Source organism: Phoca vitulina, unplaced genomic scaffold, assembly GCF_004348235.1.
Source record: "Phoca vitulina isolate PV1807 unplaced genomic scaffold, GSC_HSeal_1.0 scaffold15, whole genome shotgun sequence".
Taxonomy (NCBI): Eukaryota; Metazoa; Chordata; class Mammalia; order Carnivora; family Phocidae; genus Phoca; species Phoca vitulina.
The window spans coordinates 14,828,057-14,855,637 of record NW_022589718.1 but is presented as its reverse complement, the minus strand read 5'-3'; the positions used below and the strand labels follow the sequence as shown (position 1 = coordinate 14,855,637).

Below are 27,581 nucleotides of genomic sequence, written 5' to 3'. Positions count from 1 at the left end.
GCCACACGCTCCCGGAAGTGGGAGGTGTCCGCTCGAGTTTGTGTGGCCGCCGCCGCGGGAACGCGAGCCCGGTAATTTTTCAACGGAGAAAGGCGAGGCTTTCGGTCTTGGCCGAGTGAGAGTGAGCGAGGGTCGGGCTCCAGCAACTGTCTTCTTACGTGACAGCCGGCATGGAGCATGAGCGGAGCAAACAGCCTGGCAGCGAGGCCGTGGCTGCCGCGCGGCTGGAGTCTCCCAGGTCGGAGTGTGGGGAGGAGCCGCAGCATCCGAATCCCGAGGTGAGTCCGCCCGCGCCCGGCCGTCGGTGCCCAGCCCTTCCAGACCTGTCTCTTAGGGTGTTCCGCACAAACCTCAGCCTGCGTGCCCTTCGACCCCAGCCCCGGCCGCTTCCCCTGTCCCCAGCTCCGGTGCCTTGGTTGTCGCGCAGCCCCCTCTCGCCCTAATTACCCTCTGGATGTGAGGAAATAGTCGAGAAGTGTGTGAACTGTGGTTTTACAAGTTCTGGTGGGAATTCTGCTCTAAATATTTTGTGCACACTGTTGCTGTAGTCATTCTGTCTAGCCCTTATAGGTGATTGGTAGGTTATGTTTTAAAAAGCGCACCCTTATGCTCTAGGTATGTCATTTCTTAAGACCCGAAGCCCATTACCTCCCAGCCTTAACAGAAGGTGGTTGTGCCTATTAGTTGGAGCTTTTTGCCCATTTGCTACTATTTCATACAGACCTATCGTATGACTTATTTTCCGTAATGATTTTGACATCTATTGGTAGATCCGAGTTACAGAGCAAAATTTTGAAGACGGTCTTAAAACTTATTTGTTCATTTTATTTGACAGATATAAGTTATTGTTGCCTAGCGCTGCAGATTGTAAATAATACTAAAATTGGTCATTTCATTTCAGTAACGTATTCTGAGCACTTCATAGAATGGGTACCTTGCTCTTGTTCTTGCATCTACAGTTAGGGCTCCACATAGCAGCTAGAATAATCTTAATAACATAAATCTGACTGGGTTTCTCCCCTTCCTAGTCTTCAGTTTGCCGTCCTGCAGGACCTGGCTCCTGCCTCCATTGCTGAATTCACCTTACACTATTCTTCCCTTTTGCTCTCAGAGCCCCTGGCTTCATTATTTTTTATGGTGGATGGTTTTTCTTTTTAAGGATCTTTGTATGCTCCCTTTGTCCTGCATGCTCTTCTTTTGGGTCTTTGCATAGTTATTGCATTTTCTTTAAGATAGTAAAGAGGCCTTCCATGCCTCTTTTCTCTAAAGAACCACTTTTCCACCCACCTCCCTCTTTAATCCTGAGATTATCATCATGTAAGTTGGTTTAAAAATAATGGAATATACTTCATTATATTTGAAAGTCTTAAAACTTTGAGATATAGCGACTTAAGACTTAGATCTATGTTCCAAATTGGTTTTAGTGACTCATATTTGTTAAAAACTTACTGTCGATACCATTAATAAATGGTGATACAATTTTTTTTTTCAATCTCAAGCAAAGTATTTTGTTGGAAGTCAGCTAAGTCCATTTTCATTATCTCTAATGTCAGTTGTTTTTGTAAATTAATAGGTGTTGCATTTTTATATTTTTAAGCAAATAGGTTCCAATTTCATCAAAACTTTTCTTTTGGAAGAAATTTAATCAAGCTAAATTATACTTCTAAGGTTTTTATTTTTAGTATGTAGTTGCAAAAGTTTTTTGTTTTGTAGGTAATGCAGTTTTTTTGGCAATAAAATAATGAAAACATTTCCAAAATAACTATGTTTAAAATGTTATTGCCACAGAGAAAAGTTTTTGACAAAGTTACCTTTTTATCTTATTGTTAAAACATTTTCTTTCATGTTGAAATAACAAGTTGTGTTTGTTAAAAGAGGTCTTCTAAATTTCAAGCTATTAATCCCTTTCTCATCACAGAAAATGACAGCAATTTTGGAATACCTGTCTTGTAAATGAAAATATGTAACTTAACTTGAAGTTCAAAACAGTTTTAAGTACTTAAGGCAAGATAGTAAGCCTCTTTTTGGTATAAAAGATTTTTATGATCACTTCCCATAATGTAAACGTCTTCTTATTTGGGATAATATAAATTACACAGTCATTTACTTGAACACACGAAAATTGCAGAATGTCACAAAACTGTGAGAGTGAATATTCCTCCCCATACTATGGAATCTGTCCACCCTTTCCTCATTTATATGTCCAGAACTTTATGTGAGGTGTGACAGGGGGACATAGACATCGGGGAGGATGCCACTGTTAATCTATGTATTATTAAGTAAACTAATTATGCATTTTAGTAGATTAATAGTACATGTGAGGTTTTTAATATTTTCTTTCTGCTCCTTAGTGGATTGACTTGAGCAGCCTTCGGAAACCATTAGCGTAGACCTTAAATTTGGGAGAAGACACTGATCACTGAGAACTGGACCTTGACTGCCCTGGGCTTCACTGAAAGAGCTAGAGTTGAATCTGGGAGAGGAAGCAGATCTTCCTTTACAAAAATCTGATTTATAGCAGATTTAAAAGAGGTCTTAGTGTTATTTGTGGGTAATTTTTGTAGCTACAGTTTTAGATAAGAATTAAGCAAATGAATCAGAGAGGACTTAGCCAAAGAGTAAATTTGCTTAAATTGACCGTTCTGTTTTGGTAGAAGAACTGTTACTCATTGTTGACCTAAATTTTAACCTGACTGAAGATGAAGTTTAAAATTCAATGTAAGTTTAAAGACACGAGATAAATTATCGTAATTAAATTCTAGTGATAAAGTAGCTAGGCATTATAAATTTAAAGTATTATTGAAAGCTAGTTATTTCCTTAGCTTTAGTCAAAGATCAGCATAATAAACTTTTTTAAACGTTTGTCAACAAGGAGCTTTAATACAGTTACTCTTCAGTTTATGGACAGTTCACACATTGGGATTGCTGATCTCTTCCTCTGAGGAGATAGGAGTAATTCTTGAGTACTCTAGCACAATACCTAGCATTGCATTTCTAGTAAATGTGTGTTGTATTAAATTGAACTTTGAGTGAGAAACAGTTCCTGAACCATTAGGATTAGTGCAAAGTCAGGGTCTTTGGCCTGTCCATGGTTATTCCTTCTTAATCTGTCATTAAAGTTCACATGGGGACAGTGTGGTAAATTATGACTTAAGTTAACAAATTTTAATGTGGATTGATGGTAAGTTCCAAAGTCTTTTTGAAAATTCTGGAATGGGGCGCCTGGGTGGCTCAGTTGTTAAGCGCCTGCACTTCGGCTCAAGTCATGATTGCAGGGTCCTGGGATTGGGCCCTGCATCAGGCTCCCTACTCGGTGGGAAACCTGCTTCTCCCTCTCCCACTCCCCATGCTTGTGTTCCCTCTCTCGCTGTGTCTCTCTGTGTCAAATAAATAAATAAATAAATCTTAAAAAGAAAAGAAAATTCTGGAACATACCTAATGTTTGTGACATTGCATTTGGAAAATAATTAACTTATAAATGGAACTCTGATATTTAGCATATTAATAATTTTGGACTACCTGTGGACTGATTACAGTTGAGTCATGTTTTTTCTCAACACAGATTTTGATTTAAGGAAAGAATAAAGATTTATAATACAGTAACTATAGTTCTTCTGAATAATTGTTACAAATGTGAGTTTTAGAAATTGTGTGTTTTAAAACTGAGTACATTTCTTCCTTTGCTTTGGGTTCTAGGAAGTTTTGAACTAGATTTCTATCTAGTCCATTTTGTTTTTATATTGGGCAATTTCTGTTAACTTAGTGAAATGAAGTCAGGTTAAAAAATTCTCAGGGGACACCTATGTGGCTCAGTCGGTCAAGTGTCCGACTCTTGATTTTGGCTCAGGTCGTGATCTCATGGTCATGGGATCAAGCCCCAAGTCAGGCTCTGTGCTCTGCAGGGACTTTGCCTGAGATTCTCTCTCTTTCTACCCCTACCCTTCTCACACATGCTTGCGATCTCTCTCTCTCTCTCAAATAAAATCATTAAAAAAAAAAAATTCTCAGGAAGTCACTGACTTTTACATGCATAATGTTGTAAAAGTTCATTTAAAAATGAGTTTGTAAATTTTAGAATGTCATTTGTGAAAAGGTCTGTTCTATAGTCTATGATGGTAATAAAGATCCCATTAATTGCCACAGTGGGTATGGTGTTGGGAGCTGATACACATAATCTCATTTAATCCTTAAAATAACCTGTTTATTTAAAAAAACTTTTTTTAAGATTTTATTTATTAGAGAGAAAGAGAGCTTGAGTGGGCAGGGATGGAGCAGAGTGAGAGGGACAAGCAGACTCCCCGCTGAGCAGGGAGCAGGACACAGGGCTGCATCCCAGGACCCTGAGATCATGACCTGAGCTGAAGCCAGATGCTTAGCCAACTGAGCCATGCAGGCACCCCTATAATAACCTTGTTTAAATACTATTTACAATTACCAAATACTAAATGCCACTTGGAACAGTTATTATTCTTTATTTTATAGATAAGGAAACTGAAGATCAGAGGCTAATAAGTAACTATCCAAGGTCATGCTGCTAGTAAATGGTCAGCAGGGGCTCTGTTTTGAAGTTCTCCCAACACCAGTACAATTTTTACTTAGCTTCATTTCCTTTAAGAAATTTCATGACTCAGAACAGCAGGGTAAATTGTATTGGAAACACGTCTTTCTTCTTTCTATGTACTTTTCACTGAACATGTAGCATGAGTAGGCCTCAGGAGTTTGAATCTTTAAGATGTTTGTATTAATTATAAGCTATATCTTTTTTTGGTAGAAAAAGCAACGATGTAGATTCGATGGCCAAGAAACAAAAGGATCTAAGTTCATTACCTCCAGTGCAAGTGATTTCAGTGACCCAGTTTACAAAGAGATTGCTATTACAAACGGATGCATTAATAGAATGAGTAAGGAAGAACTCAGAGCTAAACTTTCAGAATTCAAGCTTGAAACCAGGTAAATAAAAATAACTTTTTAAAAATTTAAAAGTAGTACACGTTCATCCCAGAAAGTCTTGAAAACACTGAAAAATTAACAGTCGTCTGTAATCCTACCATATACTCAGATAAAAGCTATAATTTACATTCTTAAAGTGAATATGTGCAACTCTGATTATTTCTGAGAGTCTCTTAGATGATAGACTAAGATTGCTGAGTTTAAGTCTGAATATTTTGACAATCTACCAACAATGTATAGGAGCAGCTATCTTATACTAAATTTGTTTTAAATTTTTTTAGTTGATCATTTAGTTGATGCTTAATTATATCTTATTAATGAGATTGGAGATATATATATATTATTCTGTCTGTGTTATTTTTATAAAGAGGGTTTCTTTGAAACCAGGTAATTTAAAAAAATCACCTACCAGGAAATATTTTTTTCTGTTTTAGTTTCTAAAAGTATGCAGAATGATAGTATGTGTTATGTTTAACTGTATATTGAATGAGAAAACAATGCAGCTTAGCCAACTCTGTGTGTGTGTGTGTGTGTGTGTCTGTCTGTCTTCAATGAGATGTATACATACTCAGTTTTTAGTAATTTTTTGCAAAACAAATCACTTTATTTCGACTTGGGGCATGGGGTAAGAATGACCTTTGGAATCCAGAAAAGCATGCATATTTTTTTTTTTCTAAGATTTTATTTATTTATTTGAGAGAGAGAAAGAGAGAGAGAGAGAGCATGAGAAGGGGGAGGGTCAGAGGGAGAAGCAGAACCCCCGCTGAGCAGGGAGCCCGATGCAGGACTCGATCCCAGGACTCCAGGATCATGACCTGAGCCGAAGGCAGTGGCTTAACCAACTGAGCCACCCAGGCGCCCCAAGCATGCATATTTTTGATAGACAGTTCAATTGCCAGGCATTAAGAAAAAAATTGACTGCATGCAATAGATGAAAACTGTTATTGTTTCTGGGTCCCCCTGTATCCTTTTTCTCTTTAGGCAAAATTCCTCCTCTTTGCTTTAAAATAGAGTTTCACTGCTTTCAAAAGAGCACACATGTACTTTTTTCCCTTTTAGATTGTCTGCATGATAACTTGTGACAAAAAATTTTACCTCATTTCCTCCTGACTCTATTATGAAGATACAACCTGTGAAGATTTTCTTTTCTTTTCTTTTCTTTTTTTTAAAGATTTTATTTTATTTATTTCACAGAGAGAGATAGCAAGAGCAGGAACACAAGCAGGGGGAGTGGGAGAGGGAGAAGCAGGCTTACCGCTGAGCAGGGAGCCTGATGTGGGGCTCGATCCCAGGACCCTGGGATCATGACCTGAGCCAAGGCAGACGCTTAACGACTGAGCCACCCAGGCGCCCCCTGTGAAGATTTTCTGAGCAAATTTTTTGTCCTTCCTAGGAGTGAAGATCAGTTGCTTACTTGTGACTTGCATGGCAGTTAGAGATCTAATTATATGTTTGCACATTTATTCAGTAAGCACTTACTGATTTCTAAGCACTACACTGGGCATTAAAGTTATAAAAGTAAGATAGGTATGTATATTCCCCACTTTGGAAAGCAGACAGTCTTTTGGGAATATATACGGACAATCACAATACAGTGTGACCAGTGCTGTGTTGGAGGTCTGGCCAAGCACAGCATGCAAATAAAGAAGAGAGTCTGGCTTAGGAATTCAGGAGTGATGATTGAATTGATAAGCCAAAGAGAAAAGGGATGGAGAGTAATTGAGACAGAACTCAAAACTAATTTCTGTAGGTATGTTTTCTCTTAAATAATCTTGCTTTCTCATCAGCTGTTGTACAACCAAAGTTACAAAACAAGAAAGCGTATCACATATTAGGCAGTGGCTCATATAGTGTTTTCCCTGCAGTGTTCGATGTACCATGGGGAGTGGGAGCATGTGAAGATGATACTGAAATGATAGGTCGTAGCCAAGTTGTGAAGGAACTGTATGCTGAAGTCTGTTTAACGTATAAGCATAAGGGAGTCACTGCAGGTATTTTAGCAGGAAGTTGGCATTAGTGGGTAGTTCTCAAGTGGGGTAAAGGATGAAAAGGAGGGTTGTGGCATTAGAGGCATTTGCGAGAGTCCAAGGAGCTCATGGGAGCCATACCAGAGACAGTTCAGGAGAACCAGATTCTGAATCTGTTTCTGAGTTAGAATTGGCAAATGTGGTGGTTATTTGGATGTGGATGGCAAAGGAGACGTTGAAGACGACAGGTCTCTCTCTGGAGCACCTGGTTATTGTTCGTGTTGCCACTAGGTTTGCAGCTAGCCCTTTAAGTAAGCGTAGCTTCTCCAAGAAAGAAAGAGAAATTAAGACGAAGGAATCAGAGCTGTCCCATGACACAGAGGTCACTCACAGTACCTTAATATGAAGGGGGTTAAGGGATTTCCTTCCTAGATTTTGGTAACTTAGAAAATCTCAAGCAAATAAACATATTAAAACATTTTGTCTTAAAACCACTCATTTTAATATTCTCATGAATAGGATTTCTTTTCATTGGTAGTTTAGAAAGGAAAATAAAAGGTTAAAAATTTTTTTTAATAGTCACTGACCAAAATACCTGAGTTGTTACTACACACTAATTACAATTTAGATCCTCTTATTTTATACTGCCATTTTGTATTTATAAACTGTTAATAGGACTCATACAAGTAACCTGAAGGAAGTCAGCACTGGTCATGACTTTTAAAAAATTTTTAGAAGTATTTACTGTTTGAAGAATGTGACCACCATTACCAACCATTGTTATCTATTTTATTTTATTATTTTTTTTTAAAGATTTTTATTTATTTATTTGACAAAGAGAGACACAGTGAGAGAGGGAACACAAGCAGGGGGAGTGGGAGAGAGAGAAGAAGGCTCCCCGCGGAGCAGGGAGCCCGATGCGGGGCTCGATCCCAGGACCCTGGGATCATGACCTGAGCCGAAGGCAGATGCTTAACGACTGAGCCACCCAGGCGCCCCCATTGTTATCTATTTTAGAACAACCCTTTCTCCACCCACCATTTGTGGAACATATATTTTGAAAATACCTATTATCTCCTTAATTAGATTCTACCCATGGTAAATGAAGAAACCTGCTTCCAATTAAGAACCTACTGAGTATGACAGTGTTCTTCTGGACATGGTTTACACTAGGATATCTTCTAAATGAGTTTTCCTAGTTAAGTAGCTAATAGACATTCAACTTTACATGCTAGGCTCATAGCACTTTCGTACTCATATGGATATTTTAGTTGTTTAACCTATAAAAACCAAAAGAAAGGAAAGAGACAGCATAAATGTTCCATTTATCTAAATTGTCATACTCTGAAATTTGTGTTTGGCCTGTAGAAGAGTTCAACATTAATTTCAGTTTTTGTAATACATAGATCACCTTGATATATAAGGCAGTATGGCTTTGTAGGTGGTACATGCTAACAAGGCTTATGGTTTGAAATACTAGTATAGGAGAAATGCCCTTATGTGCTTGGGAAGGAAAATATTGATGCTGTGTTACATTTGATTTTAATTCTTTGCTAACTTAGCTTTAAGTCTTGTTTTCTTTACATTTATTTTAGCTAATATTTGCTAAATTATACTGCGACTGCCAGTGTTCAACCCAGTGCCAGCAGGTAAGACTTCAGATTCTTGATTGTAGAATTCACCTCAGAGTTCATTTTCTTCTTCTTTCCTTAGAGGAGTAAAGGATGTGCTAAAGAAAAGGCTGAAAAACTATTACAAGAAGCAGAAGCTCATGTTGAAAGAGGGCAGTTGTGCTGACAGTTACTACGACTACATTTGTATCATTGATTTCGAAGCCACTTGTGAAGAGGGTAACCCACCTGAATTTATACATGAGATAATTGAATTTCCTGTGGTTTTACTGAATACCCATACCTTAGAAATAGTAAGTGAATTGTTGTATTTCAATTTTATTTTTAGCAGCAATTATTCTGGTGTTCTCAGTAGACCAGGGATCTCATTTGCTGTTTTAAAGCTAGAATGAGAACTCTAAAGTGGGCTGTTTTCTCTTGTGTACTTTGTATCACCTTGATTAATAGAAAAGCTGTAATGAAATAATTTCAGAGGCTACTTCTCTCCTTTTCCAGTAGCTAAAATTAGAGGGTTTTGTTTTTTGTTTTTTTGTTTTTTTTTTCTGTTTGCTTGGAACACATATCTGGCTGGACATCAGAATCTCCTAGGGAGGGTGGAAAAATGCCTGGCCCACATCCCAGAGATTCTGATTTAGTTGTTCTGTGGTGGAGCCCCTGACATCAGCATGTTTTTAAAGCTTCTCAGTTGACATGCAGTTGGGGTTGAGAACCACTGCTGTAGACTACTATATGTTGTGATCTCTAAAAATGGCAAATTACAGAAATCGCCTTTCAACTTAGAACTGGCCATCTTTCTGGTGAAAAGTTTAGTGTGGAAATGACACTCCTAACCTTGGCTTCGAGACCTATAATGTATATGCTTTAGATACTTGCTGTCACTGCATTATTAGTTCAGGAACTCAGCAGGAATTCTCCAAATAGTACTGTTTGCCTTGTAAAATCTGAGCAAGGGTATATCAACATCTCATCTATCCAGAAGTTACTTCTGTGCTATCCTCAGTTGCTGCCAACGCATTGGGAGCAAGTATAAAAAGCCTTGTGTATTAAAATGCATAGATTTTTTTCTTAGTGTTGTTCAGAGCCTCTTAGTTATAATCACACTATTTATATAATTTCTTTGTCCAAAGAAGATTAAAGTCAGTAAATTAAAAGGAAAAATGACAGCTATGAAGGTAATAATCTTGCATAACTCACTAGATTCTACTTTCTCTTTCTTACTCAAGGACATTGCTCTAGCAATTCTTTTCCCTCGTTGAGACAGTAATGATTTATTGCTTTCACTGTGTTGTTCCCATCACATACAGACATGTTACTTTTCACACATAAAAAGCTTTCACTCTGTCCCACTTCCCCGCCAACTACCCTATTTGTTTGTTCTTTGAAAAAGGTACATACTGCCCTTTCCTCGAATTCTCTCTTAAATTCACACTGTCTGCAATCCCATCACTCCACTAAAATCACTCATTAGTGTCATCTTGGACCTTTACCTAAATCCTGGTATAATAGACCACTCTCTCCTTGAAACATTTTTTGCAAGTGACTATCAATACACCTCATTCTCTCGATTTGTCTCCATCATCATTGGGTTCCCCTTTATAATTTCCTTTGCTGGTTCCTTTTCTTCACAACTCTTAATACTGGATGCCCCAGGATTCAGTCCTAGGTCCTCTTCTCTATATAGATCTCTTAATCTCATCTACTTCCAAGCTTTTAGAAACTGTATGCTAATGACTTCCAAATCTATATTTCCAACCTGGGCCTCTATACCAAATCCAGTCTGCTTATTTAACGTCTCTACTTGGATATTTAAACAGACCTCTTAACATGTCCCAAACTGAATTTATCCTCAACCCATTGTATGTTCAGTCTTCCCTAGCTTGAGTGATGGCAACTCTGTCTTTCTAATTACTCAGTTCAAAACCTTGGAGTCATCCTTGACTCCTGTTTCTCTCCTATCATATATCCAGACCAACAGCAACTCCTGTTTGCTCTGCCTTCAGAATACATCCAGAACCCAGCCACTTACTTGCAGTGCTACGACTCTAGTCTGAGCCCCCATAATTTCTTGTCTGGATTTACTGCATTCACCATCAACCAGTCTCTGTTTCCTTCCTTGTCTCCTACAGCCAATTCTCAACATAGTGGCCAGAGTGAGCCTTATAAAATATAAGTCAAATCATTTTCCTTCTCTGCTTAAACCCCTTTAGTGGCTCCCCATTTAACTCAGTAAAATTCCTTAACATGAGCTAGCCTCTTATTACCTCTGATTATGCCCTATTGACCTGCTTGCTGTTTCTTAGAAATGCCAGTCATGTTCTACCCTCTCACCTTCCAGGGCTTTAGTTCTAATTCCTTTCCTCCAGAGGTCTTGCTGCTAATTCCTCCCTCCCTCTCTTCCTTCCAGGCCTTCCTTAGTTCTCATCTTCTGCATAAAGGTGATGACCTATTTACTATGGTAGCTGAGCCCCCCCCATTTTTCTGATCCCACTTACCTGGTCTACTTAAATGTTTACTAACCCTTATCACCTGTTAGCTTACTATGTAATTTACTTAAGTGATTCCTAAATATTTGGTCAACAAGTGCATAGTTGTTCTCTATAGCATCATTCTGATAAACGTGTTAAATAGTGAATAAAGTTTTATTAATAGTATGTTTGATATTACCTGCCTGTATTGGTAAGGGAAGTTGCAGCTTATTTTTGAAAGATTTTCGGGGTGCCTGGGTGGCTCAGTCTTTAAGCGTCTGCCTTCGGCTCAGGTCATGATCTCAGGGTCCTGGGATCGAGCCCTGCATCGGACTCCCTTCTCACCGGGAAACCTGCTTCTCCCTCTCCCACTCGCCCTGCTTCTGTTCCTGCTCTTGCTCTCTCTCTCTCTGTCAAATAAATAAAATCTTAAAAAAAAAAGAGGAAGATTTTCATTGAAAATTATAAAAATACTGATACTTAAAAGGATAAAGCCTTCATTTATCTGTGAAATTCAATTTAGTGGAATTTTTCCTTCTTCAGTGTGTCTGGTAAGTAAAGAGCATCTAACTTTTGAAGTTCAAACATTCTTTGCTGTTCTTTTAATTTTGCTTTTATAATAGTAACCTTTATAACTCATTGGCTTCATACACTAGTGTGAAGAAAGAATTTATTCTTAGGAAATGAAACATTTACCTTTCTTAATTTTTGAATCTTCTGTCACAAAAAATATTCTTTGTCTTTTTCTCTGTATCTATGTGGTATTAATGATTGCTCACTTTAGGCTTTGAAATTGTCTTAAGTTTTAACAAGTGACTTAGCATGTTCTAGTTTAGGGAGGCATTATTAGGATAGAGGAAAAAGCACTTTGAGATCTGAGGTTTGATGATAACAGTTGTCGTGATTATGAGAAGGCAAGTGTGAAAGCTTCTTGAAGAGGTTAAAATTGCTACCAAAATATAGTATTATCACCCTTTAAACTACTGCATGTAGTTCATGTAGTTCAGTTTTGACTGTTCAGAATTCAGTTTACTGGAATCAGTATAAAAATAAGGACTAGTCAAGAGTAAATGAGAGAGTAGTAATCTAGAGCTAGTTTATTATAACCAAAGATTGGCATTTCTTCAAAGAATTTATTATTATTTAAAAAGCTGTTAGTAACTTGAAGTTGAGGTTGCATTATTAAGCTTTACGGTTTCAAATATTACAAACAAAATTATCAACATTTTGCTCCTCAAGAAAATAATCTTTGGTTTGAAGTCTTGCTTTCAGATACTTGCTTTATCTTAAAAAAATTTTTTTTGAGATTTATTTACTTATTTTAGAGAGAGAGAGTGCACGCCTGTGTGCACACGCAAGTGGGGGGGGGGTGGGGCAAAGGGAGAGAATCTCCAACAGGCTCCATGTTCAACGCGGAGCCCGATGGGGGCTCAGTCCCATGACCCATGAGATCATGACTTGAGTCAAAATCACGAGTCAGTTGCTTAACAACTGAGCCACCCAGGCACCCCATCTTAAAAATTTTTTTTTGAAGATATATTTATTTATTAGAGAGCATGAGTCAGGGGAAGGACAGAGGGAGAGAATCTCAAGCCAGCTCCCCACTGAGTGGGGAGTCCACTTGGGGCTGGATCTCATGACCCATGAGATCACAACCTGAGCTGAAACCAAGAGTTGGACGCTTGACTGACTGAGCCAGCCAGGTGCCACTCTTTAAAATTTTTTAAACTATGAAACATAATTAAAATTAGAGTGCTTTGGGAGTGGAGAATTATCTTTAAATTGTTAAAATTCTAGAAAGGGCTATACCATGAGCACCTATAAAATTAAAGTCTCCTGTGGCTTAATGTTTTATGTATTTTGTGTCCTATATCTGAAGTCATAGAAAATACTTTAACTTGCTCTTTTTCCCTTGTAGGAAGATACGTTCCAGCAGTACGTGAGACCAGAGATTAACACACAACTTTCTGATTTCTGCATCAACCTAACTGGAATTACTCAGGTTCTAAGTCTATATTCCTTTTTCTGGAGTTTGAAAGAGGTTCTGAAATTAGGTTTTATTTCATAGTTTAAAAAATTATTATTGTAAACAAGTTAATGTACTTTACTTGGTAAAGATTTTTCATATTATAATATTAAAAAAGTAGAAAAGCAAATTTTATACCTAGTAAAATCTTTCTCAGCCTTTCCTCTTAAGGACTTGTAATGATGAAACCAAAGGTTTAATTTGTTTAGATCATTAGTAAAGTAAGTGTTACCATGGTGGACTTAGAGGAAGATTGAAATGTATCTGTTTATAACCTGACTTGATACATAGCTTAATGTTTTTTTAGGTCTCTGATTTTTTATTGTATTCTAATTGCTCTTTGTTCATTAATTTGGTTCCTTTATTCATTTACTCATTCACTCAACGAGTATTTGAGTGCCTACTACAGTATTTGCCAGGGTACTGGGGATACAGAGATGGTCAAGTCAGTCTCCTCAGCTCACTCAACAACTTATAATCAGGAGGACAGACAGACTAGACCGGTAGTGACAGAATGGTTAGGAAGACTGACAAGTCAGTGTTTTATCTGGGTATTATGGGCATCTTACGACGAGAGAATGGAGAGCTGGCCAGTGTCAGACTTCTTCAAGTTAGTGAACTTGGGCTGAATCATGATAGGTCAATAGGAAGGAAAGAATGGGCATTTCAGGTGTGCACAGCAGAACGGTAAGTAGTTTGGGAGAGTTCAAGTGTGTATGGGCTGGTAAGAAAGTGGTTGAAAATAAAGCTAAAGTGGTAGGCGGAGGGAGGCCACATCATGAAGAGCCTGTGTGTCTTATCCTGAAAGCCTTGGGGAATGTTTGGAGGATTTTAAGTGTGGAAGTGATGTGATGGATCAATTTAGGAAGATCAGTCTGGCAGTGGTGTGTCGTCTGTTGTGGAAAGATCTGAGCTTTGAGATAGGGAGACCACGTTAGAAGGCCATGGCTTTCAGCTGGGAGGAGAGTTCCCTCTTCTCCACTCTGGATAAATAGTAAGCCACTGGGTTGAGGTCTTAAAAAAAAAAACAAAAACACTGGGGATGATCATAATTCTTAATTTTGGGAGGATTATATGCTTCAGTTGAAAGCGTCCGTAATGCCTGGTTATGAACAATTTTTAATTATCTTAAAAATGAAATGTTAGGTGGATCTCAGCTAAGGAAATCATGTAGAGTTTAAAATATCATAGATGAGACTTTCTCTTACTGTTCGTTTCCTTTTGACTTTTGTGTCTGGGTATTTGCAGGACTACATGTAGCTACTCTTATTTTTATAAATTTTACTTTTATATCTTCAGGATCAGGTAGACAGAGCTGATACCTTCCCTCAGGTACTAAAAAAAGTAATTGACTGGATGAAATTGAAGGAATTAGGAACAAAGTATAAATATTGCATATTGACAGATGGGTGAGTATTTAGGAAAATTATCTTTTTTATCTACTTTTTTAAGATGAAAGATGTTCATAACCATTTAACTTTTAGAATAACCACAAAAAAGTATTTTCTGATAGTTCTGGGGTCTCCTATAAGAGACCATATTTTTCCTTTCACATTCTTATTTCTACTTAAACTTGTTTTGTTTTGTTCTACTTAAGCTTTGCATCTTAAGGATCAAAAAATAAGGAGGGAAAGAATGATAATACTTTAATCCAGAATTAGAGAACTAGGGAAAGATAAATATTAATATGTAAAACTAAAATGACTTTACTAAAGTCAGTTTTTATCGTGATACTTCCTTGCTCAAAGAAATCCAAACTCTTAGTCTGGCTTTCAAGGTTCTCTTATCTAACCCACCCCACCTGTGTAGCCTGATCCACCTGCCATTCTTGTCCACTCTGTGCATGCTGGCCATGAATCACATGGTGTGTCCTTTCTCTGTGCACATAGTCATACTCTCCTCTCTACTGGAAAGCTCTCTTCCTTTACTGCTTCATTATTATTATTCAAAGCCTTCTTTTGTTTTACTCCACATACTACAACTCACACTGATCTTTTTTTTTTTTTTGATGTCTCATAGTCTTTATATATGTACCATTTGTGCTGCCATCTGACTATTCTGATATCTAAACTTTATTTATGTAAGATTTGTTTGCAGGGAGATTAAAAATCCTTTCAAAGTAAGGACTTCTGCTACTTGATCATTTTCCCTAATGCTTCTTGTAGTCTGAACTCAGAATGTGTGCTCAAAAGCATTCGTTAGATGGAAAGCTTAGAGGGAAGATCAGAAGGATTGAAACAAGGATTATAGGCCTTGTGCCAAGGCAGCTCCTATACCCTAATGCTATTAAGCTTGAAGAAGGAAGTCTCCTAATCAACTTCTCTTTCAAACTATGAACAGATTGTACACTAAAACTGAGATGTCACTTACATAAAGGGTTTAGTGACCCTTACATAGGAAAAAAGCATTGAGTGTAGTCACGTTATAATTTAAAAATAGAAATTTGGGAAAATGTTGGTGGACCTCTTTAGAAATCTGTTGATTTTAAACATGAATGAGCAATGTTCTTGCTCAAGTATATAGGTGTTTCTGTCCTAACACAGTATGTGTGATTCTGTAAAAACCTCACATTCTGGGACATAGCTCATACCTCCAGAAAGTTTGGACAGCTCAGGCAGGCAGCTCAGAGTTAGTGGGAGTTGCCTCAGAGGCAGTAGGATCCTGGGGACAGGCACTCGTTTTTAATTTTTTAAAAAAAATATACCTGAAAGTACTCCTACTGGCACTACAGCTGAATTGAGAGCTTTTTTCCTTTCCTGCTGAAGGTTATAATTTGTGTGGCTCTTGTATCACTCCCTTCCCTGGGGAAAACCGTGTATGAACCAACACGATTTCCATACTATACAATCAGTATTTTCCTACTTAACTACGTAAGTTGACCAGTGTTGTAGAAACATATGCTGTAACAGAACAAATTGTATTCAAATTCACCACCTACTACCAACTACTTTCATCTTTCAAATATTTTGTTCATTTGTTTTTTATTTTGTTTCTAAGCATACCCTCAAAGAACTTCCTAATAAAATAAACCTGGCATTAAATAAGCTTAGCAGAGTTATTTTAGGATTATGAAAAAATAATTAACAAGATAGAGGTTTGCCCAAGTAATCAGAACCATGAAAGTGATCATGATTAGCCTAGTAAGATTTGTTTATGAAAAAAATTCGATATACCTGACTTCTACTTATTTTTGGATTGGTATTTTGGAAGTAGGTTAATTTTCTAACCTTGATGATATGTGTGAATATCAGAAAGAAAGGTGACATGTAAATAAACAAATTAGAATGACTTAAAATACTAGTAAGAACAGTAGAGCATTTATTTTATCATTTTTCTACCCCTGTTTTTGATTTTACAAGTTCGTGGGATATGAGTAAGTTCCTGAACATTCAGTGCCGGCTGAGCAGGCTCAAATATCCTCCTTTTGCTAAAAAGTGGATCAATATTCGAAAGTCATATGGAAACTTTTACAAGGTAAAATTTCTCCATTTTATTGATTATACTGCTCTTAATGATAAATTTATTACATTTTGCATGTATGTTGTTATTTACTAGGTGCTTTTCACAGGAAAAGGCCATATACTTTAGTTGTAAGTTTTTATAATCCAAACATGAGGATGATCATATGAGTTTAGGAAGTTGAGCTATTTTTCTTTCAATCTGTTACCATTATTTGAATAGGTTAACTGTAAATACATGATCTTCAGGAGGGGTTTGAAACTGGGGGAGGTATTCAGTATGTGAATTGTTTGTGGAACAAATGTTCCCCACTGAATTTTAATTTTATCAAAGTTAATACATATGTGTAGTGTAAATTTTTGAGTAGTACTACAAGGCTTATGAAAAATGGCATTCATCCACGGTGGACCTCACCAGTACTGGTTCTTACTCTCCTTACTCTCCTGAGGCAAACACTTTCAACTTTTTGTAGCTATTTCTTCCAATATTTACCATTATACTTCTAAATGATATGTTTATCCTATTTCTTAAATTTTCAGTATGAAATATGTATGGAGTTCCTGCAGTGGAAGATGAAGATTTAGCTCTATGAGAAAGCCCCCATACCTGCATGTCCTTCCCCTCTGCATGTCTTCTTAATTAGTTACATTATCTTTATAATCAAATCATTATTCAGTGCTTCCATTCTTATAGCAGTGGAAAGTGTTCACAACTTCTCCCCAGATTTTTACAAGTGCCTTCAGTTGTTTTCTTATCCTGTCACTTTCTGTTCAAACTGTAAATCATTCTCTGTATTCAAAACACTCAGTGGTCCATTTTCTTTCTTTCTTTCCCTTTCTTTTCTTTCTTTAACTTTTTCCTTGGAGGCTACCTTCCTATAGCCTTTAATCCTGTTCTAATCTGAACTATTTGTTCGTCAGGCTTCTTCTAAAATCATCCCAGGAGATTCTTATCTTGCTTCTCTATCATGTGTTAGACTTTGTGTCATCTTCTTTTCTTTACAACCTCATTTTGGTGAAGCAAATCCTAAAGTAGTTTTGTGAGAAAAGGTGCTTTCCTTTAAAAACATTTTTTGTAGTTTTAACATTTTTTAAAGCTGAGAAATGTACATACAGAAAAGTGGAGTTTGAAGTGAAATCCCTTGTAACTTCCAGTCACTTAGCTCCTTTCCTTTCTCCCAGAGGGGCCCCCCCCATAGTTCATACTTTCATGGAAATCATTTTCTTGTTTTTCCTTATAGTTTTAATATTTGTGTGTGTATCCTTATACCATATAGTTTACTTTTGCCTCTTTTTGAACATGGTATAATTAGCATCGTACTGGCTGTATTGTTCATTTTGCTTTTTTCCTCAAGATTGTGTTTGAGATTTATTGAGGTTGTGTATATAGTTGTAGTTAGTTTATTTTATTGCCGTGGAGAATTTCATTGTGTGAATATATAAGAGTGTATCTGTCCTGGCCATTTTGGTTGGCCATTTTGGGAGCTTTTAGGAGCAGTGGTGCTATAAACATTCTTGCACATGTCTTCTGGTGCCTTTGTGCACGCATTGCTCCAGGGTATAAACCTATGAGTAGAGTTGCTGGTTCATAGGATACGTGCATCATTGACGTTAGGTAATGCAAAAGTAGTTTTCTGAGGGGGGTATACCAATTTGCACTCTCCCCAGAAGAGTGGGTGAATTTATAATTGCTCCACGTCTTTGCCAGCATCAGGTATTGCCAGACATTTTAAATGTTTATAAATCTGGTGGATGTGGGATGCCATCTCATTAAGGTTCTAATTTGCATTTGCCTAATTACTCCTGAGGTGGAGCTTGAGCTTGTTTTCCATTCGAATTTATTTTGTGAAGTCCCTGTTTAAATCTTCCCATTTGTAAAAATTGGGTGGTCTGTCCTTTTGTAATTGTAGATTATAATTTGTGATTGTTTATAGATATTTATCTTGGATACTAGTCCTTTGATTATATTTAGTAAATTTTTTTTCCTTTTTTGTGAATTTATCTTTTCACTCATTTTGTGATTTTTCAAAAAAATTTCTGTTAGGGAAAATTACAAACATATACAAAAGTTGACAGGTATAATGAACCTTCATGACCCAGTTTTAATAGGTATAAGCTCATGGCCAACCTTGTTTCATCTGTATCTCTACCCACTTTCCCCTTTCCTTACTCTTTTTTTTTTTTTTTTAAAGATTTTATTTATTTATTTGAGAGAGAGAGAATGAGAGACAGAGAGCATGAGAGGGAGGAGGGTCAGAGGGAGAAGCAGACTCCCTGCCGAGCAGGGAGCCCGATGTGGGACTCGATCCCGGGACTCCAGGATCATGACCTGAGCCGAAGGCAGTCGCTTAACCAACTGAGCCACCCAGGCGCCCCTTCCTTACTCTTTTGAAGCAGATCTCAAATGGTATTTCGTTTGATCTGTAAACATGTCATTATATAGCTCCAAAAAATAAGGAACTGTTTTAAAAAACATAACTATCATACCATCATCACACTTAGAAAAAAATCAACAGTAATCCCTTAGTATTATCAAATGGTCATAGTTTTCTTTTTAAATTTAATTTAATTAGTTAATTTTTAAATTTGAAGTGTAGTTGACATTTACTAGTTTCAGGCATACAACATAGTGATTGGACAGTTCTGTACATTATGCCATGCTCACCACGATACGTGTTACCATCTGCTAGCATACAGCGTTATTACAGTATTATTGACTGTATCCCTGTGCTGTACTTTTCATCCCTGTGACTTTTTTTTATTACTGGGAGTTTATACCTCTTAATCCCCTTCACCTCTTTTTTTTCCTTTTACCTTTTGTGATTTGAATCAGGATCAGAATAAGGTCCATACATTTAAAGTTGGTTGACATGTCTCTTTTAAGTTTTTTAATCTCTAAATTCCTTTTCCACCTCCTTTTTTTTCTCTAGTGATTTATTGTTATTATTTTAAGAAATGGAACCATTTTGGGACGCCTGGGTAGCTCAGTCGGTTAGGCGTCTGCCTTCAGCTTGGGTCATGATCCCAAGGTCCTGGGATCGAGTCCTGCAAAGGGATCCTTGCTCAGGGGGCGCCTGCTTCTTCCTCTGCCTGCCACACCCCCTGCTTGTGCTCTTTCTCTCTGACAAATAAATAAAATCTTTAAAAAAAAAAGGAAAGAAAGAAATGGAGCCATTTTTCCATTTTCCCACTGTCTGGATTTTGCTAATTATGTCCTGTGATATTAATTCAAATGTGCCTCTATCCTCTGTGTTTCATGTAAATTTGTAGGGGCTCAGTCATCTTTAGGTTTGCTTTTTTTTTTTTTTGCTATACCTCCCAGGTGACAATGCATTCTTACATTAGGGTGTCTTTCTCAAACCTTTAACTCTATTTATTCTAAGGATAATTATTAATAATTAATAAAGCCATAAAATAATTTTCAAGTCTGCATAAAAACATGCACAGCTCACAATACATTAGAGTGTTCAGAAAGTTGTAGATACAGTAAGGCAATAACATTGCCAGTGCTCTTTTAAGTAGAGAGTAGTATTTTTTATTTTTTTTTGAGAATAGTACTTTTTTTGTGGATCTGTTTATGTTGACCAATTTGTTAGGCTGCTCTTTCCTTTTTTCTTTTTTAGAGATTATATTTATTTATTCGCCAGAGAGAGAGCGCACGCCCAAGCGGGGGAGCGGCAGGCAGAGGGAGAAGCAGATTCCCTGTTCAGAAAGGATAGGCTGCTCTTTTCTATATGGTTTTCCCTTGCTCCTAATAGTTAATCAACTCTAATGCCAATTAGTGGAAGTTGAGTCAATGTAACATTTTTTCTTTTTAAAATGTTTTCTTCTTTTGTTTTGTTTTGTTTTCTTTATTCAAGTAGGCCTAAAAGTCTTGACACAAATTTTTACTATATAGGATGCTAACAATGTATAGTCTTTGGCATGTACAAAGTATTCTTTTCTCCTTTTTAAAACTAAAAATGACTTTTTACCCAACCTTTCTTGGGAGTGGAGATCGTTAAATTTGAAATTACCTCTTTCCTTTTCATACGTTTAAGAAACTTATAGGGCAAGCATAATACTTTTCTGCTTAATAGCTGGCTTAAACTTAAAGTGGGTTTGATTTTTCTGTAAGTAGGCTGAAACAATATGAATAAAAATACAGGTTATAGACAATTTTATACTAGATTTTAGAAAATAAACTTATGTATGGTATGATCATACTCCAGTGTAGGTTCAGCATTTATAAAATTATACAAACATGTTTATTTCTTTAGTAGTTCTGTATATGCATTAAAATGTCATTTTTGAAGTAAAAGTGAAGAATGAAATATACTTTGGGAAGGCGAAAGCTATGTTTGTTTTTGTCTTTTTTGTCTTTTTTTTTTCCTGTACAAATACTCAGTTCTGGGTTGGATTTGAGATAAGTTCTCATGGATTTCGTTTTCCACTGAAAATAGACACCTTCTACCCTTGCTCTTCATCTTGTTAAATAAGAAGAGGCTTACTTACGCATATAAAAGGTTGAAATCCGTGGCAAAATGTTCATTGCTTTTCTATGAATGACTGGACCCTCTTCTTTTGCAGAAATCTGCAGCTATTCTAAAGGCAGATCAGTAAATCTCATCCCTAGAGTATGATCAGACTACATTACAAAGCTCTTTTCAGAGTCAGGTTCTGTGGCTGAGCAGAAGATTCTGAGAAACAGGGTTTTTTTTTTTTTTAACCTGGTCGTACTCTGTGTTCAAAGGGAAGAAAAATACTGTCTAATTTTCTACATTTTTTTCCAGATGGCTTTCAGTAGGTCTTGAGACTTGCAAATAACTTTTCTCACTGTCAAGCCCAAGCAAAAGTGTGGACATTTAAGATTTTTTTTGCAATATGATTTTTCCGAAGACTCAATTTTCTTCAAAATCCAAGAATCTTGTCACTGGAAATTAAATGTTTTTTACAGGGTCTTACAGAGATTTCTTCAATCGGTTTATGTAATGAAATGTCTAGGCTAGTTTTTGTAGGTTTTCTTCAAACCACTCAGCAAATTTTGGCCTACTGTTTTCCTACCATTCACTTTTCAAGTCAGTCATCTTGCTGAGAACTTTTCCTTGCCAGGCCAGAGGAAGTGTGAGGTTTATGTGTTCTTTATCCAGGTTTTCACACAGCTATTAAGTTTTAGACATGATTGAGTGAATTGGCCTTTGTTTAACAGAGTTAATCATTTTTCTGGCACTATCTAGGACTTTTCATGTTATCTCTGATTCATTTGCAAAATATGCATAACAAATTTTACCATTTTAACCATTAAGTACACAGTTTAGTGTCAATAGGAACATTCATACTGTCGTGGAACCATCACCACCATTCATTTCCAGAGCTTTTTCATCTTCCAAAACTGAAAATATACCTTTTAAAGAGTGACTCTGTATTCCCCCTTCCTTTGGCCCCTGGTAACCACCATTCTGCTTTCTTTTTTTTTTTTTTTTTTTAAGATTTTATTTATTTATTTGAGAGAGAGAGAATGAGAGACAGAGAGCATGAGAGGGAAGAGGATCAGAGGGAGAAGCAGACCCCCTGCTGAGCAGGGAGCCCGATGCAGGACTCGATCCTGGGACTCCAGGATCATGACCTGAGCCGAAGGCAGTCGCTTAACCAACTGAGCCACCCAGGCGCCCCACCATTCTGCTTTCTGTCTGTGAATTGTACCACTCTAGGTATCTCATATAACTGGAATTATACAGTATTTGTCCTTTTGTTACTGGCATATTTCACTTAGCATAATGTCTTCAAGATTCATACGTGTGGTAGGATGTGTCAGAATTTCCTTCCTTTGTAAAGCTAAATAATAATTCCATTGCTTGAGAAGTTCCTTCCTTTTGAAGGTGGAATAATATTTCATTATATTTATATCACATTTTGTTTATCCATTCATCTGTTGGTAGATACTTGGGTTCTTCCACCTTTTGGCTGTTGTAAATACTGCTCCAGTGAATGTGGATGTGCAAATAACTGAGTCCCTGCTTTCAGTTCTGTGGGTATATACCCAGAAGTGGAATTGGATCATACGGTAATTCTGTGTTTAATTTTTTGAGAAACTTCCATGTCACAGCAGTGGCACCATTTTACATTCTCACCAGCAATGCACAAGCGTTCCAGTTTCTCTGCATTCTTGCCAACACTTATTTTCCATTTTCTTGCCCTTTTTTTTTAAATAATGGCCATCTAATAGGTATGGAGTGGTATCTCATTGTGTTATTGATTTGTACTTCCAGAATGATTAGTAATGTTGAGCAGCTTTTTGTGTGCTTATTGGCCAGTTGTATGTGTTTGGAGATATGTCTGTTCAAGTCCTTTGACCATTTTGAAATCAAGTCTGTTTTTTTTCTTTTTAATTACTGTTGAGTTTTAGGAATTCTTTTTTTTTTTTTTTAAGATTTTATTTATTTATTTGAGAGAGAGATAGCAAGAGCAGGAGGGAGGTGTAGAGGGAGAGGGAGAAGCAGACTCCCCGCTGAGCAGGGGATCATGACCTGAGCTGAAGACAGACGCTTAACCGACTGAGCTATTCAGGTGCCCAGGAGTTCTTTATATATTCTGGATGTTAATCCTTTTTCAGATCTATGATTTCCAAATATTTTCTTCCATTCTTTGGGCTGCTTTTCTCTGTTGATAGTGTGCCCTTTGATATACAAAAGTTTTAAATTTTTAGGAAGTCCAGTTTATCTAGTTTTTCTTTTGTTGTCTCTTTTGGTGTTGTATCCAAGAAACCGTTGCCAAATCCAGTGTCATGAAACTTCTCCCTTAGGTTTTCTTCTAAGAATTTTATAGTTTTGACTGTTAGGTTTAGGTCTTTGATCCATTTTGAGCTAATGTTTTATTAGTGATTGCTTTGAATTTATAGATCATGTTGGATAATTATTGATAGCTGAACAATATTAAATCTTTCAATTTATGAACACAGATATCTTCCCATTTATGTTGTCTTTAATTTCTTTCAGCAACATTTTGTAGTTTTTGATGTACAAGTCTTTCACCTCTTTGGTTAAAATTTTTTTTTTTTTTCCTACTGAAAAGGAATTGTTTTCTTAATTTCCTTTTTGGATTCTTCATTGTTAGTGTATAGAAATGCACCTGATTTTTGTGTGTTGATTTTGTATCCTGTGATTTTGCTATCTTTGCTTATTAGTTCTGGCAGTTTTTTGGTGGAATCTTCAGGACTTTCTGCATATAAGATCATGACACCTGCAAACAAAGATCACTTTACTTCTTCCTTTCCAATTCAGATCCCTTTTATTTCTTTTTCATGCCTACTTGTTCTGGTTAGAATTTCTGATATTATTTTGAATGGAAGTGGTGAAAGTGAGCATCCCTATCTTGTTCCTGATCTTAGAGGAAAAGCTTTCAGCCTTCTCACCATTGAATATGATGTTCACTCTAAATTTTTTTATATGGACTTTATTATTTTGAGGTAATTTTCTTCTGTTCCTAATTTGTTGAGTATTTTTATCATGAAAGGGTGTTTATTGTCAGATGCCTTTTTTGCATCAATTGAGGTGATCATGTGTTTTTTCCCTTCATTCTGTTAATGTGGTTTGTTATATTGATTATTTTTTGTATGTTGAACCATCCTTGCTTTCCAAGAATAAATTTCACTTGGTTGTGGCATATAATACATTTAGTATGCCACTGAATTTGGTTTGCTAGTATTGTTGAGGATTTTTGCATCAGTATTTATAAGGGATAATGGTCTCTAGTTTTCTTGTAGTGTCTTTGGCCTTGGTATCAGGATAATGCTAAGCTCATCAAATGATTTAGGAAGTGTTCCTTCCTCTTCAGTTTTTTGCAAGAGTTTGAGAAGGGTTGGTGTTAAGACTTATTTAAATGTTTTGTAGAATTCACCATTGAAGCCATCCTGTCCTGGGGTTCTCTTCGTTGGGAGGTTTTTGATTACCAGTTCAGTCCTCTTTACTTATTATAGGTCTGTTCATATTTTCTGTTTTCTTCATGATTCAGTCTTGGTAGGTTGTATGGGTCTAGGAATAGTCCATTTCACCTAAGTTGTTCAGTGTGTTGGAAAAGTTATTTTTGCAAGCACATTTTTCTAGGTGATACTTAGCGAAAGGACCAGAATGCATTGCGGTATTACAATAGGATAATTATTGATGTTTATCATGGTGCTTTTATATCATTTGCTTTGTGATTCTCTCGATAACCCAGTGAGTAAGGAGTGTAACTAACTATTAGTCTTATTTTACAGATGAAGAACTTGAGGCCCCAAGATGTATAGGTGACATAGCTATACGAACTACAGAATATAAAACTTAACATATACAGAAGATAGAATAGTGGTTCTCAAAAGTGGAGGGGCATATTGGAATCTGGGGAGTGAGATTTTTACATTTATTAAATTGGAGCAGGTATTTAAATAGATTGAAAAATACCACATGATAATTTCTTTCATGCTGGATCTTAATTATCTTTAGTCATAGAAAGGCTAGGTCTTTTTTTTTTTTTTTTGGGTGTATCTGTCTAAGGAGTCTGTCAAATAAAATAATACATCATAGTAAAATACCATGGAAAAGAATGTTCGGGTTAAAATGGTAGAACTTTGGGGTGCCTGGGTGGCTCAATTGGCTAAGTGTCCGACTCTTGATCTTGGCTCAGGTCTTGATCTCAGGGTTGTGAGTTCAAGTCCTGTGTTAGGCTCCATGCTGGGCAGGAAGCCTACTTAAAAAAAAAAAATAGTAGAGCTTCAACTTAGATGTCCAGAGCAATACATTTCCTTTCATAAATGATTTGTCAAATTACAAAACTGCAGACTCTTTAGATGTCTTGAGGATTCTACCTATTTGTATGTATTTTCATCTCTAACTTAAGATAATTTTTTTAAAGCTCTGAAGGTTTGAGTTATAAGAGTATTTGTCTTTTGCCTAACTTTAGCTATTACTGTTAATTTTCATTTTATTTTTCATAGTGACTTATAGAATACTAAGGAATTACTTACCAAGCTGTTTATTTTCCAGGTTCCTAGAAGCCAAACCAAATTGACAATAATGCTTGAAAAACTAGGAATGGATTATGATGGGCGGCCTCACAGTGGTCTTGACGACTCTAAGAACATTGCCCGAATAGCAGTTCGAATGCTTCAAGATGGATGTGAACTCCGAATTAATGAGAAAATGCATGCAGGACAGCTGATGAGTGTGTCTTCTTCGTTACCAATAGAGGGCACTCCAGCTCCACAAATGCCACATTCTAGAAAATAACAGCATTTTTGCCCTTTGCCCATGGATCATTCACTCTAACTGGAGTTGCTACAAAGAGGTAGCAGATGAATACTTATTGAATTAGTCCTGCGGTGCAAAATTTAAGCACCTTAAACATTTACAATCTTACTACAGTTACAGTTATATATAAATGTGTGTGAACAGATTCTGTGGGGAGGGCATATTGAATTTTTTGTCACCAGCACTTTTGATATGAGCAGTATTTGTTACACAGTAACAGTTCCTGCTTAGAATTGACTTTTATAATTTAAGGTGTCCAAGATATGTCCCTTTTGGTTTTAAAATGCAAAGGCTTATTGGCACTCCCCTTGAATGTCATATCTTACTGATATTAAAATACATAATGTATTTCTACATTAACATCATTAGATCGAGTCATTTCTTACAGTGCAGGAAAGATTGGAAGGCCTTGTCTAGCCTTTGGGTTTTAAGAATATCACAGTCCTTTTGGTTTTTGAATTCTGTATATGAAGTTCAGCTGTGCATGGTGAATTTCATAAAGTACTTGATACACATATTTGCCTACATTTCTTTTCAATTTGTAGTTGGAAGACTTGTGGTGGATTATAGGGTCTTGTTAAGAATTCAGTTACTGGTGAGGTTAATAGAAAGTCAGAAGAAAGTTCCATTTGAAGGAATATAAGGGCTGTAGCTCAGACTTTATAACACATAAACATATCCATGGGGGTTTTTTGGACTTCATTTTTTGGTTCCGCTCCCTCTTGTGACACAAATCTGCCCTAATTCTTAAATCTAAGAAACCATGCTTTGAAATAGACTAAAAATAAGGGTCACCACTTAATTTTGCATTTGTATCCAACATTATGAGTAGGTAATAAAATCAAATAATGCTTTTTAACATATCTTATGTTTTTATTACAAGTTGATTTTACATAGTGACCACTAAATGTTGAATAGTTAATTCTTAACTAATTCTAAAAACATAAGTGAGTTTACGGAGTTGAAAAAGCAAAACTGTTATCTAGAAGGTAAAAATACTGAATTTCTCCCTATAGCTTTCATGAACAATTTGCTTCTTCTCTTTTCCTTTCTATTAGTAGTTGTGCTGCTACTTTATTTTAATGATTTATATATTAACTAAATGAATTTTATAGAAGCTTCCAGCCCTGGTGTATAGGAAAAAAGGAGGCATTTTTCTTGGTCTGAGAATTCTTTCCACAATGCTGTGGGAAGAATGAATTTTGCCTTTGAGCGGTAGTTGTAGAATAAGAATAAAGACTAACAAGTGGATAACAGAAGGCACAAGGGAATGTGATGCCCTTAGACAAACCGATATGGATTATAGTAAAACAAGGAAATCTAGGTGTTTTACATTTATGTAGTAAACTTTGGGGGTGAAATGGGTATATGCTGAAATTTTTGTGAATCCTAAATAGCACCATGTAATATACCATAAAGTATTGCTGAAAATTTCAGAGAATTTCCTTCAAGTCCTTACTGAGTTGGGCCAGGGCAGAGTAGTAGAGAACAGCACATCACTGTTGAGATGTGGATGCCAGGAGGTCCACTGGCACACTTTTTAGGTGATTTTTTTCCACGTAGCCGCCTTAACCTTAGAAATCAAATTCATGCCACAGCAAAACCGTAATTATCTGTTGCCAGCTTCTGTAGTTGCTCATCAGTAGCTGAAATTGCAGTGGGGAAATCTGATTTGGGCAAGGAAATATTCCCTCTTGTTTTGTTTGTTTTTAAGTCAGACTTCTAATTTCTGGGCCGATTTTTCCTTTTTGCAAAATAGCCCAGGTACTGACAAACTCCTCTTGTATTTCTTTTTAAGGCTTTCAGCATTACAAGTTGTCA

At 36.6% G+C, this 27,581-nt stretch overlaps 1 protein-coding gene across 2 annotated transcripts; it reads left to right on the top strand.

Moving 5' to 3' along the window:
• On the top strand, window positions 1-26,268 carry ERI1 (exoribonuclease 1). Of its 2 annotated transcripts, XM_032413655.1 has the most exons (7): window positions 1-278; window positions 4,772-4,950; window positions 8,631-8,841; window positions 12,932-13,015; window positions 14,339-14,448; window positions 16,399-16,513; window positions 25,497-26,268. In XM_032413655.1, the coding sequence occupies exons 1-7, from the start codon at window positions 171-173 to the stop codon at window positions 25,737-25,739; spliced, it is 1,050 nt and encodes a 349-aa protein (XP_032269546.1). In that variant the 5' UTR covers window positions 1-170; the 3' UTR covers window positions 25,740-26,268. The 2 variants fall into 2 exon arrangements, with proteins under 2 accessions (XP_032269546.1, XP_032269547.1); XM_032413656.1 differs by lacking the exon at window positions 4,772-4,950 and having other exon boundaries at window positions 11-278.
• Window positions 26,269-27,581: the final 1,313 nt, after the last annotated feature.

Coding starts and splice junctions, on each gene's coding strand:
- ERI1 (XM_032413655.1), top strand. CDS start 171: ATGGAGCATGAGCGGAGCAAACAGCCTGGCAGCGAGGCCGTGGCTGCC. Junction 279..4,771: donor CGCAGCATCCGAATCCCGAG/GTGAGTCCGCCC, acceptor TTTTTTTGGTAG/AAAAAGCAACGATGTAGATT. Junction 13,016..14,338: donor ACCTAACTGGAATTACTCAG/GTTCTAAGTCTA, acceptor TTATATCTTCAG/GATCAGGTAGACAGAGCTGA.